At 37.1% G+C, this 15,925-nt stretch overlaps 1 protein-coding gene across 1 annotated transcript; it reads right to left on the bottom strand.

The window, feature by feature from the left end:
• Positions 1–8,819, bottom strand: sf3a3 (splicing factor 3a, subunit 3). Its single transcript, XM_053489585.1, has 17 exons — positions 8,618–8,819; positions 7,440–7,487; positions 7,027–7,079; positions 6,775–6,880; positions 6,401–6,473; positions 5,231–5,322; positions 5,058–5,140; positions 4,476–4,614; positions 3,225–3,293; positions 2,868–2,935; positions 2,670–2,777; positions 2,491–2,560; positions 2,209–2,373; positions 1,795–1,905; positions 1,176–1,266; positions 423–478; positions 1–293 (listed from the first exon to the last, which is right to left on the bottom strand). Exons 1-17 carry the CDS (start codon positions 8,711–8,713, stop codon positions 216–218), a joined length of 1,506 nt encoding a protein of 501 aa, XP_053345560.1. The 5' UTR covers positions 8,714–8,819; the 3' UTR covers positions 1–215.
• Positions 8,820–15,925: the final 7,106 nt, after the last annotated feature.

Genomic DNA, 15,925 nt, shown 5'->3' with positions numbered 1-15,925 from the left:
TGAAAATGTTCTTAAATTTATTCAATAATGAAACTAATACCTAATATTTTTTTACAGAATCCAAAATGAAGAATATCCTAATAAAAACAAGTATTTCTGAAAAAAAAAAAAAAAATACACATGAATGGGTAAAAAAAAAAATCCATAATCATAAAGGATGTTTTTTTTTTTTTAACGGTACATGACTTTCTGGAATTGTGCGCTTATGCGACTATCTAAAGCAGTCCCTGTCTCTTCAGATCCTCATAGGTCTTCTTGTTAACCACATTCCCGCTGGAGTCCTCGTACTCCTCCTGAAAGGAAATAAAAAGGAAGTGGAAATTTTAGGGGTTGATGCTTGTTTGTGCAATAGCATTCTTGTCTTTTTGAGATGAGATGATGTAAGAGGGAAAAAAAAAAAAAAAAAAAAAAAAAAAACTGACCTCAGTATCAGGCTGCCACCTCTCTAATGCCTTCTGTGACTTCAGCTTTGACCAAACTATGGAAAAGACAAAAGGTTAAAAAACAGGAATTTTCCTTACATGCCTATTGTGCCATTTTATGAAGCATGCATGCCTTGGGTACTTTTAAATTAAAGATCACTAAATCAGTTTAGGTGTAACCGTGTGTGGTGGTGGTCTGGGAAAACTCTTGGAAAAACTAATTTAGACATTTACATTCGAGCTGGAAAAATGGTGCAGTCCCTCTATAGTCCTTCAGGTGGTGCACTCTAGTCTATTCAGACACTGGCAGGCAGCACAGCATCCGATGTTATTGGAGCAAATTATTTGCCAAGTTTGTTTAGAATTGTAACAAAATCTGAAATAGATTTTTTTCCTTTAATCTATTTGGGATTTTTATAAAATTATGATACATAAAGAATCGCAATACTAACTGAATCAGCACATCTTTACAATTTCGGACAGCTTTAGTAAAACAGCTGTAATCAGACACTGGGTGTTTAAAACGCCCTAGACGCTTCAGCACCACCGTCCAGATTTCCTTCCTTTTCACTTCCCTGAGGAAGCAGATCTCAAATTTCGACTTTGCTTATGGCTAAGAAGCAGATTTACATCCAGAAAGTCTGTAGTTTTAACCTTTTAAAAACTATACATGATAAAAACTAACATTTCCCTTAATCTGAACTGTAAAGGGTACACACAAACATGTTAAAACACTAGTATCTAGGGACTCACGGGACACTGCGTCCTCGATCTGGGTGACGTTGGCAAAGTGGGCGGTGTTCGGGATGCCCAAGCAGCGCATGCCATGAGCGTGTCTCCACTCCTGCAAAAGACAAAAGTTGTTTGTTTTTTTTCACACTAAAGAGGGATAAATAGCTATGAAGAAATCTTACTTCGACAGTCACATTCATAAATACTGGAACAACGAGCCATCAAACAAATCAGGACGTGAATGAAAATGTGAAATGGTTAAGACTGTGTTTAAACTCTTTTGAATTAAAGCTTAAAGTCTTGACTTTATTAAAATGACATTTCAAATATTTATGGATCGGACTGCAAGTAAAAAATATATATATAAATAAAACAGGGCACATTTTAGCGAAATATTAATCACAGTCATTTGTGAGGAAAGAATATATAAATCAAATATTTTAAAAGATTTTCAAACTGATATAAAACCTGAGTTCTTACAACGAGAAGAAGCTAAACTAGAAGAAATGATGCAAAAACATTCTTCTAAATAAAATGCAATGTTGATTAATACCACTGGAGAATCTACATGAACTCCATAAATCAAGCTGCTTCAGTCAGGTTCAGTTAATTTACTTTCTTTTAATTAGTAAGCACTTACTGCAAAGTGTCTCTGGAAGGCTTTGGGTCCTCTGTATGTGTAGTTCCCGCAGATTTCACAGTTGTAGTTGATGTTTAGGCCGTGAAGTTTGTACAGCCAGTATGGAATGGGCTATAGAGACGAGATTTCCAAAAACAAATAGTAATAAATAAACCAGTACAAGCTTTGCATTATAAAAACCTACAACAAAAATTCTATCGATAAACAACACACAATGACTACTACATCTCCTAAAACTCACAAGTCCCTTTGTTTTGCCACAAACGAGTTTAAGCATTCCAGGCAACAAGACGACTTTAGCGCTAATCCTTATCCTTGAAAACAACTACAACTCCTTTTTTATATACATATATTTATAACTACTGAAATTCCTCCGTCAAAACCTTCCGTCTTTCTGATCCGATCTGCACTCACCTTGCCGTCCCAACCCAGCGGCAAATTTTTGGGATTGTAGATGATCTCGTTGTCCTCGTCTTCACTCTCGCTCTCACTAGGCTGCTCTTCGTCGTCCTCTTCGCGCTCCTCGCCCGTTCTCGCCTGCTTTCTCTGGACGTTCTCGTGTGTCAGCTGTCTCTGCTCCTGCAGCACCGAGCAGTGATGGACGTTAGATTACATCGAAAAATACCACACAGTCCAAGTAATGTAGGAGCGATAGTATAAAATAACAACAGGAAGAGATTTTTGGATATGACGTACCCCCAAAACCTCCACGTATTCGTAAATTTGTGCTTCCAGGAAACCGATCTCCTTGTTACGTTCTGTGTCTCTGTGAACATATGATCACTGTGAAGGTCACGCCAAACTAAAACATATGATATTTTATTGGGGGAAAAAAAAAAAGAAAGAAAGAAAAAAAAACCTATTTAAACACCTACTTCTTTGGCCCCTTGGCTTTAGGATTTTTGGCAAAAAGAGACGGATCCAATGACTCCAGAGATTTGCCTTTAGTGCTGAACAGCCGCTGCGCTCTTTCCTCGAGTGTGCTAAAGACAAACAAGGTAGCAGATTATGTACAATTCACTGGATTCCAAACAATCCAGTAAAAATAAACACACACTCACACGGACACTTACCCACCACACTTTAAGCCCAGAGCCATGAGCGCAGACTTTAACCTGTCCAGACCCAGTGATGCCAACTCCTGAAAATCCATTATTTTCTATTAATAAAATAGCCTTGCAGGTTCACTTAATCAGTTTGGTAACATGCTTTGCAAAAGTATTCACCCTCCTTCCCATGATCACTCCATCACTTCAAACACACTTCTATCAATTGAGTCACAGAATATGTTACTTTTAAACTTCATCTTTTAAGAAATACTTTACCTGATCTTTGCACAGCTGGACGCTAATGTTTTTGTATAATAAATTAGACAAAGGATGTTACGTGCAAGAGAAATAGTTATGTGAGGGAGCGAGTGTGAGCTTTACCTCCCAGGAGGAGAACGCAGACAAGTCCAGATGAGCTCCAGCATGGGTCAGGGCACTGCTAGCTTCTTTCTGTTGTACACACACGCACACACAAAGCAATAAAATCTTTTAGCTGTTTTTCCTTTACAAGATAGGTACTAGTGACTCAAACCTTGTTTTGAAGGAGATAACCATTTTCTGAGATAAATTTTGCCACCCCAGCCTGAGCACAGACAAGACCAGACCCTGGGTTTGTACCCCACCACTACCACCCAATCTGTAATGTGGTGTATTAAGCGACAAACATAACATATAGAATACTAGACCATGATTTAAATCACAATACAGTGGAACCTTGGATTATGAGCATATTCCGGAAGCGGGCTTGTATTTTCAAACACTCGTAAATCGAATTGAATTTTCCCACAAGAAATAATGGAAACTTAAATTATTCGTTCCACAGCCCAAAAAAATAAATACATGAAAATAATTGATACAAAATATAAAGTAAACATAAAACTAATTAACCTGCACTTTACCTTTAAAAAAAAAAGTAAAAATAAATCCAGATAGATAAGAGTTTCCGTTTATGTGCGCAGGTGCTGTGTGTGTGTGAAGCTAATGTCAAAGGAGAGGAGGAATCAGCCCCTCCCCTCTCCCTCTTCTCATCTTACACAGTTAAACCTTTCTCCTCTCTTATTTGACTTTCACACACTCACACATTAATGAAAAGACTGTTTTATCGGAAAAATTTGCAAGGAACATGGCTAATAACACTCGAGTGAGCACGTGCTAACTGCTGTAAAGTAAAACAAACAAATGAATGAACCTGCACTTTACAAACCAAATAAAATGTGTTTCACATACACGTGGTCAGTTTTATAGTAAACAGTACACGCGTGCACGGATGTTGATTATCCATGAAAAACCGTTGGCTCAGTTGTGATCACGTGACGCTCAGCGTCAAAACAAGAAGCGCATGCGTGATACATGATACTCGGTACTCGTAAACCAAGACTTGTTAGTCCCCCCCCCCCAAGCCCAAATTAATTAAAAATCTTTGCTTGTCTTGCGGAACACTCACAAACCGCGTTACTTGCAATCCGAGGTTTCACTGTATATAATTTTTGTTAAATGTTCAACAACATGGTGTAGCAAGTAGTGGGGGGAAAAAACTGTGTAGCATTAAAAGGATAAAGTAAAATGATTCCAATAATATAAAACATTATTAAATCTGATTTTATAACTTTATTTTCCAGGTTTCAAACCCACCGGCCAGCCAGGAAACGTGCCGTTGTCCCACTTCTTCTCAAAATCGATTAGCACTTTGCCGTACAGCTCGTTCTGATCCAGCAGAGGCTTCACTCTGTCTGTGTAACCCTGCAGGTAATCCAGCAGCATCTCCAGATACCTGTACGACACACCATTATAAACTGGATCAGGTGTTTTTGGAGCAACTGTGATTCGAAAATTTTCTCTAATATCAATAACATGCAATGAAGCCATGCTGAAGTTTTCATGAGTAACGACTCCCTCACAGGGACTTAAATTAACATTTAAATCTTATTAATAATAATAAATTAAAATAAACTGAGTGACAGGTTTATATAAGGAAATGTTTAACACTAGAGAAAGGAGTCTCCACTGTCTACAGGAAATATTTTTTCTTCCATGGTAAATTCATGACAGGATTTAGACAGGGGTGTTTTCTTTCAGTTCTGCAGACATTCAACATCATCCAAACATTACGCGCTCAAACTGATACAAAACTCTGGACCGCTTTCATTTAAAGTTTCGTTAATTTCAGGGGGGAGGAGAGGGGAAAAAAAAGAAAACACAATAAAAGTGACTGACCTTTTATACTCTGCGTTCTTCCTGTCTTTGGAGATATCGAAAAGCTGATCGAAGGACGATAAATACGAGACGTATTCCAGTTTCTGAAAACAGAGTATGACATTGTCATCTTTTTTTTTCTTTCTTTCTTAAAACTAAAACATAACACGCATGATAGACAAAGCAGGCTGTACCTCTGATCCTTTCAGATTGATGTACTTCAGGTAACAGTCGTGGAGGTCTAGATAGCGACCATACCCTTCCTCATCGGTGAACTCCACTAGATCTGTGATAATAACCGAAGTAAAAAAAACTTAATGAAAACTATATACACACCATACAATATACTTCACAATAATACATATAATGCTAGATAACTACAAAAAAAGTATAATTTTACTACTAACAACTTCTTGCTTAATTATACGGAGTTGCCTCTGTTACTATAAGAACGATAAAGTTAAAATGTTCAGGTGATGCTGGAACATCCTGGAGCCCAGAAGCCTGATTGGCTCAGCTATCCTCCAAGTGTGTTACGCCACTCTAGGGCTGAAAAGATTCCTCGAGTAATTCGATTACAAAAAATGATAGAGGCAAAATCTTCTGCCTCAAAGCATCTTTTAATTACTTTTAAAAGTTTGCGTTATGTTTTTGCGCAATTATTTGTTTAGCGTGACACAGCGCGCTTCCGGATGCAAGCCACCTGTAAGAGGAAACGCTTACAAAGTGGAAGAAGACGCAAACAGTTAGCTGTGTTCTGATTTGAGGGAGCGTTTTGTTGCGAGCTGCAAAATGGAGTGGAGCGATAAAAATACCAGCAAACAAACAGAAGAAGAAATCAGCTAGAAAAAGACGATAGAAATTGTTAGTAAAGGCGTTTGTTATGCCTAAGATGTATATTTTTTTACTTTTAGTTCTGAAAGTTAAGTTGCACAACAAAAACTTTTTTGTATAATTATTTATTTTTATGTGTGCCTTAGTTTTTTTGATGCTTAAAGTCATTTGAAATACCTTTCTTTAAGTTTTTGCATCTGAGAAAAGGTTTTAAATTAAGAATGTATGGCACTGTAATGGACTTAATTCATCTTAGTTAACTTAAAGCTATTCCTTCTATTGTGAATAATGACAATGTTTATTTTTAATAAAATTCTGTATGCATTAAAAAAAACCTTTGTTTCTCTTATACATTTTACTGCTGTTTAATTAAGCAAAAAAGTATTTTTATCCAATTACTCGATTAATCGATAAAACTTTTGGTAGAATACTCGATTACTAAAATATTCGGTAGCTACAGCCCTAATAGTATATAGTATGGTACCACATACTATGTATATAATAGACTTAAAAACTCAGCCATGACTTACTCTGTGCTTCCTCGCTGAGGTTATCTCTAGCCTTCATCAGCTCCTCAAACTCCACAGACATGGGCACACAGATCTGTGTAGAACATAATGAATGTGTGTGTGAGAGACAGAGAGAGAGAGAGAGAGAGAGAGAGAGAGAGCACGCATTTATTCATTTGTTCTTTCTCGATATCGCCTATTCTGTATACAGTGTCACGGGAAGCCTGGAGACTTACATGGGCACACACAAACTCATTTAGACACTACATGGAATTTCAAAACGCTAATTAGCAGAATCTGTAGGTGTTTAGACCGTGGGAGGAAACTAGATTGTGTGAGAGCAAACCTGTATTTTATAAAACACTAAGTTCAACAGTAAGAAATTGAGGCACTACCTCATTCGGATGTTTCCTGTGGAATTCCTTAATCTGTTTTAGCCGGTTGTAGAACTCTGCGAACTCGTTCGGGCCGGAGATGGCACTCAGCTCTTCCTTTCTCAAACTTATGCAGGGGGGGGGGCAAAAAACAATGTTAAACCAGTGCTTAATACGATATTACAGATCATCATTGGTAAATTAACCATAATTAAATTATTAAAATGATTTGTTTTTTTATGAGATGGAAGGAAAAAAATACGAAACGCTCACCCATCCTTGTCCTCATATCCGTCTCTGAGGTTTCCACTCACTTCCATGTACCTCTATATGAAAGAAATGAAAAAAAAAAGGAAACAGTCTTCTTGATCAGACACAAGGATCAATATAACAACAGGATTAACATTATTAGGTTTATATACTAGGGTTAGGGTGTTTGAGTAAAACTGGGACTTATAAACTCTCTGCTACACTCACTAATGCACTTCCAGTGTTTCATTTGTGCTTGAATGCCATCAAGGTCTGGCCTCCCAGGAACTCCATTAAATTCTGGGATAAGTGCATCAGTGTAACAGTATAAGTATATATATATATATAAAAACGTTTTTAACTCTTGTATTTCTATTCTCCCACACAAACTCAAAAGTCCCGGTTTGACTTGAACACACCGATGTGCAGGTACTTACGTCCAACATAGCTCGTGTACGATGATCAGAATTAATCTGGTCGCGCAACTGAAATAAACAAACACACTGTGATGACTGGTGGAACGGACATAATAAGCGTTTGCTCGACAGTGTAAGCATCATGCAGAAGCCATTATTAAAATACAAGTCATTCATCTTAATTCTTAGGGTATTACAGATAAATCTGTTGCACACTATATAACAAAAAGTTTGTGCACATCTGACAATCACGTCCTATCCTAACCATCCTAGTCCAAATACTGTTTCAATGACAAACTCCTGTCTGGATTTAGAAGCATAAAAAGACATTACAGTTGTATAACGTCTCCTTACATCTTACATATACAATACACGTACAAAAGTATTTGGCCAAACCTACAATGACATTGCATACCGATATGCACAATTCAATATAGAGTTGGTCCCTCTTCTGCAGCTATAATAGCTTTCACAAGACTTGAGTGTTTCTATGAGAATTCATGTTCATTTATTCTGTAGAGCCTTTATGAGATCAAGCACTTGTTGTTAGACGAGAAGGCCTGGCTCACAATATCCATTCCAGTTCATCACAAAGGTGCTTGATGGGGTTGAGGTCAGGGCTCTGTGTTAGGGCCGCTCAAGTTCTTCCACATCAAACTCATCAAATCGTGTCTTTATAGTCCATGCTTTGTGCACTGGGGCTCAGTCATTTTGGAATAGGAAATGGTCTTCCCCAAACTGTTGCCACAAATTTGGAGACATAGCATTATCCAAGATGTCTTGATATGCTGAAGTATTAAGATTCCCATTCACTGAGAATAACTGAAACACCAAAATAATAATCAATGACGAACAGGTTTGGCTAAATACTTTTGTCCATATAGTGTACGTTAGGCACCACAGTAAAGTGTCCACAAACCTTTGGCCATAGGGTGCATTAACATTTACAAGTCTCACCATATAATATTATTATTACTATTCTGGGTAACTTAACAAAACAAATCACTAACCACAAGCAACAAAACACTTAGGTTTCATTTAACAGCATAAAATACAAAATTTAAGGTTATTCAAGGTTATACTTAATACCAAAGCCATTAGTCTCTGGTATTACTGTATTACTTTGTTAACACTACACTTCTATCAGCTAGCGTTACATTAGCCAGTTAGCTCAGATATAGCTCCAATAATAATAATACCGTCGTTTTCTTGTGTAACATCTCCTTCGTTTTAGCGTCCATTAGCCTCTCCAGCTCCTCGTGGTAGCGACGCTGCTGCTCTAAAATCGGCTCCATGATCGAAATATCTGCTTAATAACAGCTAATAACACCGGTCCAGCAGCTTCGTTGACTAGCCGTGTTATTTAGCTAGCTTACGCGCGTGCAACGACGCAGGAAGTTGGTCCCGAGTACAATGAAACCCGGTGGGAACTCAGACCCGAACTATCGTTCCGCGTAAATGAGGAAGGTGCACGTGACAAAAACACAATAAATAAAATAAAACTACATTGTAACTAACTAACTAAATAAATAAATATAGAGGGGGCCCAAAAATTATATACACTACCCTCTTTTTAAAACTCGAATTGAATTATGTGTTGTATTTTGTTTCCAAAAAAAAAAAAATATGTCAGTCACTTTGCACCACCAGGGTCGAGGGTTTGATTCCCACCTCGTTTCTGTGTGCATGAGTTTGCATGTTCTGCATGTTTGGTGGGTTTCTTCCGGGTACCCCAGTTTGCTCTCACTCCAATTTGCAAGACATGCTAATTGACATTCCCAATTTATGTTAAAGTGTGTATATATTTTGGGCCCCTCTGTAGTTGAGAGACTTTCTTTGGGTTCAGTTGGCAAACAGGGGGTATGTAAGCCTAACAGAAGCAGGAAGGTGGATAACACTGTTGTCTTGCACCTTCAGTGTTGAGGGTTTGTTTCCCACCTTAGGTATGTGTCCAGTTTTCATGTTCTCCCTGTGCTTGGTGGGTTTCTGCCAAGTAGTCTGGTTTCCTTGCACAGTCCGAAGACACACAGTATAGGCTAATTGGCATGTGAATGTCAAGCTGGCAACCCAACCCAAATTGGCAAAGTAACTGCCACAGAAAGGCCTGATATATCTCCAGGGAGGGGAGTATCTGTCGCCAGATGGCGCGTGGACAGACCAAAATACCAAATAACTGATGCAGAAAGTAGCTTTTTATTTCTCAAACCGCCATGTCAGAAGAGATATTGAGTGGTCGTGGCAAAGATGTTTTTCTGATATTTCAGAAGGGATCAATTATTGTTCTGCTTTAAGCAAAAAAAAAAAAAAACTAAGGAGATTACTGAAACTACTAAAATTGGGTTAAAAACTGAAGAAAAAAGCATTATTAAAACTCTTGGCCATGGTTAATAGTGAAATTAGCCTTATCAATGAGACTTTAGGCTTTAGGGAGGATGCAACATCATTTTCACACATGGATTGACCACCACAGAGTCCAGATCTTAACCCCATTAAGAATCTTTGATAGAGAAGACTTTACGCGGCGCTCTGACTCTCCCATCATCAATACAAGAGAGAAATTAATGCAACTCTGAACAAAAACAATTGCTGTGACATTGCATAATCTTATCGAGACAAAAAAAATCCACGTTGGATGGGTGCTGTAAACAATGCAGAACAAAATACAACAAAATATCAGTGGGTTTGTTGCCTTTTTATAACATAAAAACATAAAATGATATTTTATATCAGTATACTGTATATTCATAGCATTTAATTTTGTTGTTTAGTGGGGAAAAAGGTCAGATATCAGTACCCTGCCTAAAATTCCTTGTTATTCTACAATACCAGCTGCAAAATCATTTTCTGAACTGGTCAAGCTGGTTGAAAGAGGACAGTTACTAATTTGAAAAACAGCTTATCAAATACATTGCATGTCCAAAAGTATATGGACACCAGCGCATCACACACATATGTATTCTTCCCCAAACTCCTGCCACAAAGTTTAAAACACATAGACACTAAGTTGCCTCTAAACATGTTCAGCATGACAATACCCCTGTGCACAATGCGAGATCCATGAAGACATGGTTTATGGTTTACCAGAGTACAGAAGTGTTGATGAACTGGAACTTCAACTGCATCCCAGTCCTCCTCACCCAACACTTGTACCTTGACTTTACTGATGTCTCATGGTTCAGTGAACTGTACCGCATACAGCATTATTATTCAAAATATAATTATAAATAACAGCAATATTTTTGGTCATAAAGTGTACCTGCATAAACAATTCCTGTACAGACTGATTTTAACCTCAGTTTTTAATAATGTATTTAATTAAACAGTTCACATAATTACACCCACGTCTTCTTTACCATATTTTTTCCCCATTAATTAACTTAAAATTAATTCAGTATGTTACAAGGAGGAACTGAGACGGCCTGTCTCTGCAGCTGCTTAGGATTAAGCATAATTAAGGATTATAAACAATATAATCCAAAAATGAGGTATCAGGTATTTAATGTATCACATTATTTTGGAATTAACAACTAAAATGTGTAAACTCATCAGAAATGAGCTGAGAATTTTTAAACGGTTCTGGCATTGTTAACATTTTATAAGCCTAGACTTTTATACTTAATCTTGCCTAATTTTTCCTGTCTTTTAAATCCATTGCACATTATTCATTGTCATTATACACACCGAAAAATAAAGAAATTAATATATTTCAGCAATTTATGGACACTTTAATATGAACATAGAGAGCAAAGAACATTACAGTACCAGCCTGGATTTATTAATAAAGACTGTGAACTAAATCATATTTTTTAATCAAATGTTTTATTAGATGGGTCATAATGAATACATTGCGGAAACTGGAAAAACAATATTAAAAGTCTAACTTTAAGCTAAAGGATTAAGCCATATTTTATTACATTAACAGCAGTATAATGTAGGGGTAAAATGACTAAAAAGATTAAAAGGACAAAAAGATAAAAAATAAAAATAAATGAAGTTTATGATTAAATATGAATAAAACAAAACATTTTTAGCTGATCATATACACACACATTTGTGCACCATGAAGCAAGTGATGACGGCTAGGCAACTATGCACTGTCGTCTTTGTAACATGTCTGTTATACAGGGGTATGTGAGAAGGACCTTCAGTTTTTTTTTTTTTTTTTTTTTAAAAGCTCTTCTTCCCCCTTTGACATTGGGCTCATTTGTTCCATGGGCAAACACAAGCCTTTTGTTTATTATCACTATAACTTACTGTCTCCTGCTGCCCCCTCTTGTGGTTATTATTATATAGGCAATATTTTAGCATAGCTGTAACAGGAAAATGTTTGTCTATATGCATAAAAACTCGACACGCTTGAATAAACATTACTGACATATTATGATGTTAATATTATACGGTTCTTTCATATTCATTTCTAAACCAGACAGAAGATTTGAATATGTGTGGGAAAAACTTTTAGTTGTCATAATGCCTGAATTCTAGGAAAAATATGATGGAGGATTAAATAACAAAAGTACTCGTTTAAGACCAAAATTAGTTTTTTTTATACGTTTTCATTTAAAAACTGTTTGTTGATAAGTAAAAAGTGAAATCTTTGAAATATCTACACAAGTTTCAGCGTTTATGATCCATTTGAGATCAAATCCATTGAAGTCTTGTTTGATCATAAACTTCGATAGAATCTATTAGACATGGGGAAAATCTGACCTTTTGTACATGCACATATTTACTTACTTTTAAACTGGGAACTAGAAATGCAGTGTAGAATCTTAAATATTAAACAGTTTTTTTTTTTTTTTTCAGCCTACAATAACGGAAGTGGCCTCTATATTAATTTAAACAACTTCCCCATTGTAGCGAACTTCCAGCCTCCTAACACACGGAATCTATCAAATCCATCCCTGATTTATCTGTTATCACCCACATCTTCCTATCGCCATCTCAGGGAGTTCTTTCTTTTTCTCGGCTTGCTCATCAGATAATCAGATAATTTGATAATTATAATTTCCTCACACTTTTTCGAACACATTTCCAATATTTCCTGTTGTCGATTCTGTAAAGCTGCTTTGCGACAATGCTCATTGTTATACTGTATAAATAAAGTTGAAAAGTGGTAAAAAAATATATTCATTACCTTTTTTTAATCCCCACTATATTTAATGCTTATATAAATTACCCTACATGGACATATGTTAATAAAATAAAATTTTTGGGGAATAACCAGATCTATAATTTTACTTCTGACTAAGACCAAGAATAGAAAAATGAATTCAGTTTCAGTTTAAAAGTTTAGATTTTATAGATTCATATCTCTAAATATAACCATATAAAGGGATTTTCCCAGGCCATCAGACATATTTTCCCTTCTTAATGTCTTGTATTATATTCTAATGGCCTTCTTATTCACTCTACCTAATGAGCAATCTCAGTAGCCTCTCATGATGTACTATCCACTACTTACACCCCAATTCCCATGTGAACAGAAGACTACTGCATCAATCGAGAAAACACTTGACACCATGTTAGTAATTATATATATATATAGATGAGATAAAATGCAGTAATGAAATAATGAAGCAATGATGGGAAGGAGGTGTTGGCAAATATGGGGAAAAACCAAGGACAGAAATAATGTTTAAATCGGGTCCAATAATTCTTCAGGGACTTGTTTGGTTCAGGCCTCTCTTTGTGTGCGACGATGCAAGCGTGGAAACTCGAGTGACACTTGAATCGAAGCAGTGTACTAACAGGACTGGGGTCTCTCCATAAATCCCCCCCTGAGATTTATAATTTATTTATCACTTCTTCACTATAGTTACACTGCCTGGACAAATAAAAATTTTGCACAATCGAATATTTCATTGAGCCTCTTGCTTTTTATTGTGCCTGGGGTATCTTTTTAATAAGTTTATTCTATCCAGAGTCACATTAATTTCTCTGCATGACCTTGTATAAAAAAAAAAAAACATTGATGAAAAAATCTGGGCATTTAGATCGTCAGCTGATCTCGTTTTTTGGGCACATAACACTGCTGAACCTACACCTGACCAACAGAAGTGGCCCCAGGTCATAACACTGCCCCCTAGGCTTGTACAGTAGGCACAAGTCATGATGGGTGCATCACTTCATCCACCTCTATTCTTACCCTGAAACAGACCACATGACTTTTTTCCAATGCTCCTCAGCAAAGTTTTTTTTCCTTCTTCGATTAATCTCATGGTTTTCTTAAGGCTACACAGCTGTTTAGTCCCAATCCCGTGAGTCCTCTTCTCAACATGCATTTCTTCCTCGAAGATGATGGTTTACTCATATCCTTCCAGGTTTTTATAATGATTTTAATAATGGCTATACGGAAAAGAGAAGCTACTCATTGCATCCATTAGGGTTTAATAACGTGTTGCCAACTGAACCATATTAATCACTGCAGTAATTATTCGAAGGAAGGCTATGAACTATTTGTGTAGTTAAATCCAGGTTTTCCCCTGCCAGAAACTATACTGTACATATATCCAGACTTGATTATCTTTGGACTCCACTCTCATAGTCTTTAATTAACATCTTGTATTGAACGGTTCTTTCATTTATCCCTCATCATTTCTGCTGTATGATGATGTGTTTATGTTTTCTTGAGTGGATGAAAATTATGATCCAGTAACTAATTGTCTCCTCAGGGATGAATACGGTTTGTTTGATTCAGATCAATGTGTGAAAAAAAAAAAACTCTTCAGGCAAAGACGTAGAGAAAAGAAAAATCTCTGTGCGGCTCAAGACATTGTTTTGGTCATTTATATAAATTAGGAAATTAATTTTATATGGTAATGAAAAATAAAATAAAAAGTAAGGAAAAATGCTTTTTTCCATTCTATATTTTATTTATATTTCTTTCTTTTTTTTTTTTTAAACTTGTTTTCGTCAATCATATGCCACTTGAATGAAGTAAAACAGGTTTAAGGCTTATTCTAAGTGAGTGCATTTAGCCTTTAGCAATAGAACGTCAATCATTTTGGCCTATTTTAGCTTATTAGTGATGCACTATTTACTGCCTAAGTATACACACACACACACACACACACACACACACTTGTCTTAGAATCCTTGTAAGGTCCTTATATAAACATAACCCCTACTTTAACCTTTACCAAGTACATCTTTGATTATTTTATATATTTTATATGTTCTTTATGCTTGTATCTATGTATTCAAATGTACAAACACTCAAACAAATGATTTACAGACGCACCCCCACCCAAGCCCTTCCTTGTATGGACATTATTGATGCAGCTGGTTTATGCTATAATTGCACAGTGGTAGCAATGCTGCCTTGCACCCCTGGGTCGGGGGTTTGAGTCTCTCCTCTGAAGCAGCGTTCCTCCAGGACAGTTGTGCTGCACAAACAATGCAAGACTGGATAATAATAACAGGGGGCATGGAAACGTTAAAGGACTGTACACTGCTGACCAGTACTCATGTTCATAACATTACTGGAGGGTACCCGGTGGCTCGGCCCACATGCTACCATGATCTCCGAATGGAGTGTGCGGTCTACTCGCTCCGATGCTGATACATTATTACCTCACAGCATGACATCAAAGGTGGTGATGATGTTGTCTTCTGTTACATTCAAAGAAACTGCCTACTGTTACATGGTGAGGGAAGCCCAGTGTAGTCCAATCTCAAAGATAAGCCAATGCAGCATAAACCACAGAAAAAAAGTGGATGTTGTCCATGAGAGAAAGGCACCAGAACACTAAAGTGCACCACAGCCTGCCGTACATGGAGCCAAGCAGGCAAAGAGCCCAAACTGACCTTCAAACTCAACAGATTCCAATCTGATCATGCTCTCATGGGATTCGCCGAACAAACAAGTCTGATCCAGATTCTGACCCTGCAACCCACCTAGATTCTCAAAGGATCTGCTTTTGGGTCTGTGTGCATGGAGTTTGCATGTTCTCTCTGTGTTTGGTGGGTTTCCTCAGGGTGCCCCGGTTTCCTTCCACACTCCAAAGCAGACCATGCAGATTAGGGTAATTAGCGTTCAGTGTGTGAATTTTGACCGGAGGTCTCAAAGTGGTCATAAAAATGGGAATCAATACAATGATCATCAACAATGGCCTTCACGTGTCTAGTTGGAATACAGAGGTTCCTGGATGGATGAAACTCATGCTATGCTCCAAACGTCACCTCATTAACCATAATCCACTTTTTAAAAAATGTCTTTCTATTTTTTGTGTTGTTTTTAGGTACCAACACGTGTCAAATGTCCTCACAAGGAGACAATTCCCTAACACTGTAGAGACATCATGTAGTCCAGGTTAGGATTTTAAAAGGAGGTTTTTATTGATGGAATCATTAATGAGGGTAATTAATGATATGGTAGAGCTTTTTAGTTTCTCTCTCTCTCTCTCTCTCTCTCACACACACACACACACATAACGCACGGAGGGAGGGACGTAGGGAGGCGGTCCGCTTCCTCTCTCTCTCTCTCTCTCACACACACACACACA

Source organism: Clarias gariepinus, chromosome 28, assembly GCF_024256425.1.
Source record: "Clarias gariepinus isolate MV-2021 ecotype Netherlands chromosome 28, CGAR_prim_01v2, whole genome shotgun sequence".
Taxonomy (NCBI): Eukaryota; Metazoa; Chordata; class Actinopteri; order Siluriformes; family Clariidae; genus Clarias; species Clarias gariepinus.
The sequence above is the reverse complement of the archived record's forward strand: the minus strand, read 5'-3'. Positions and strand labels throughout refer to the sequence as shown.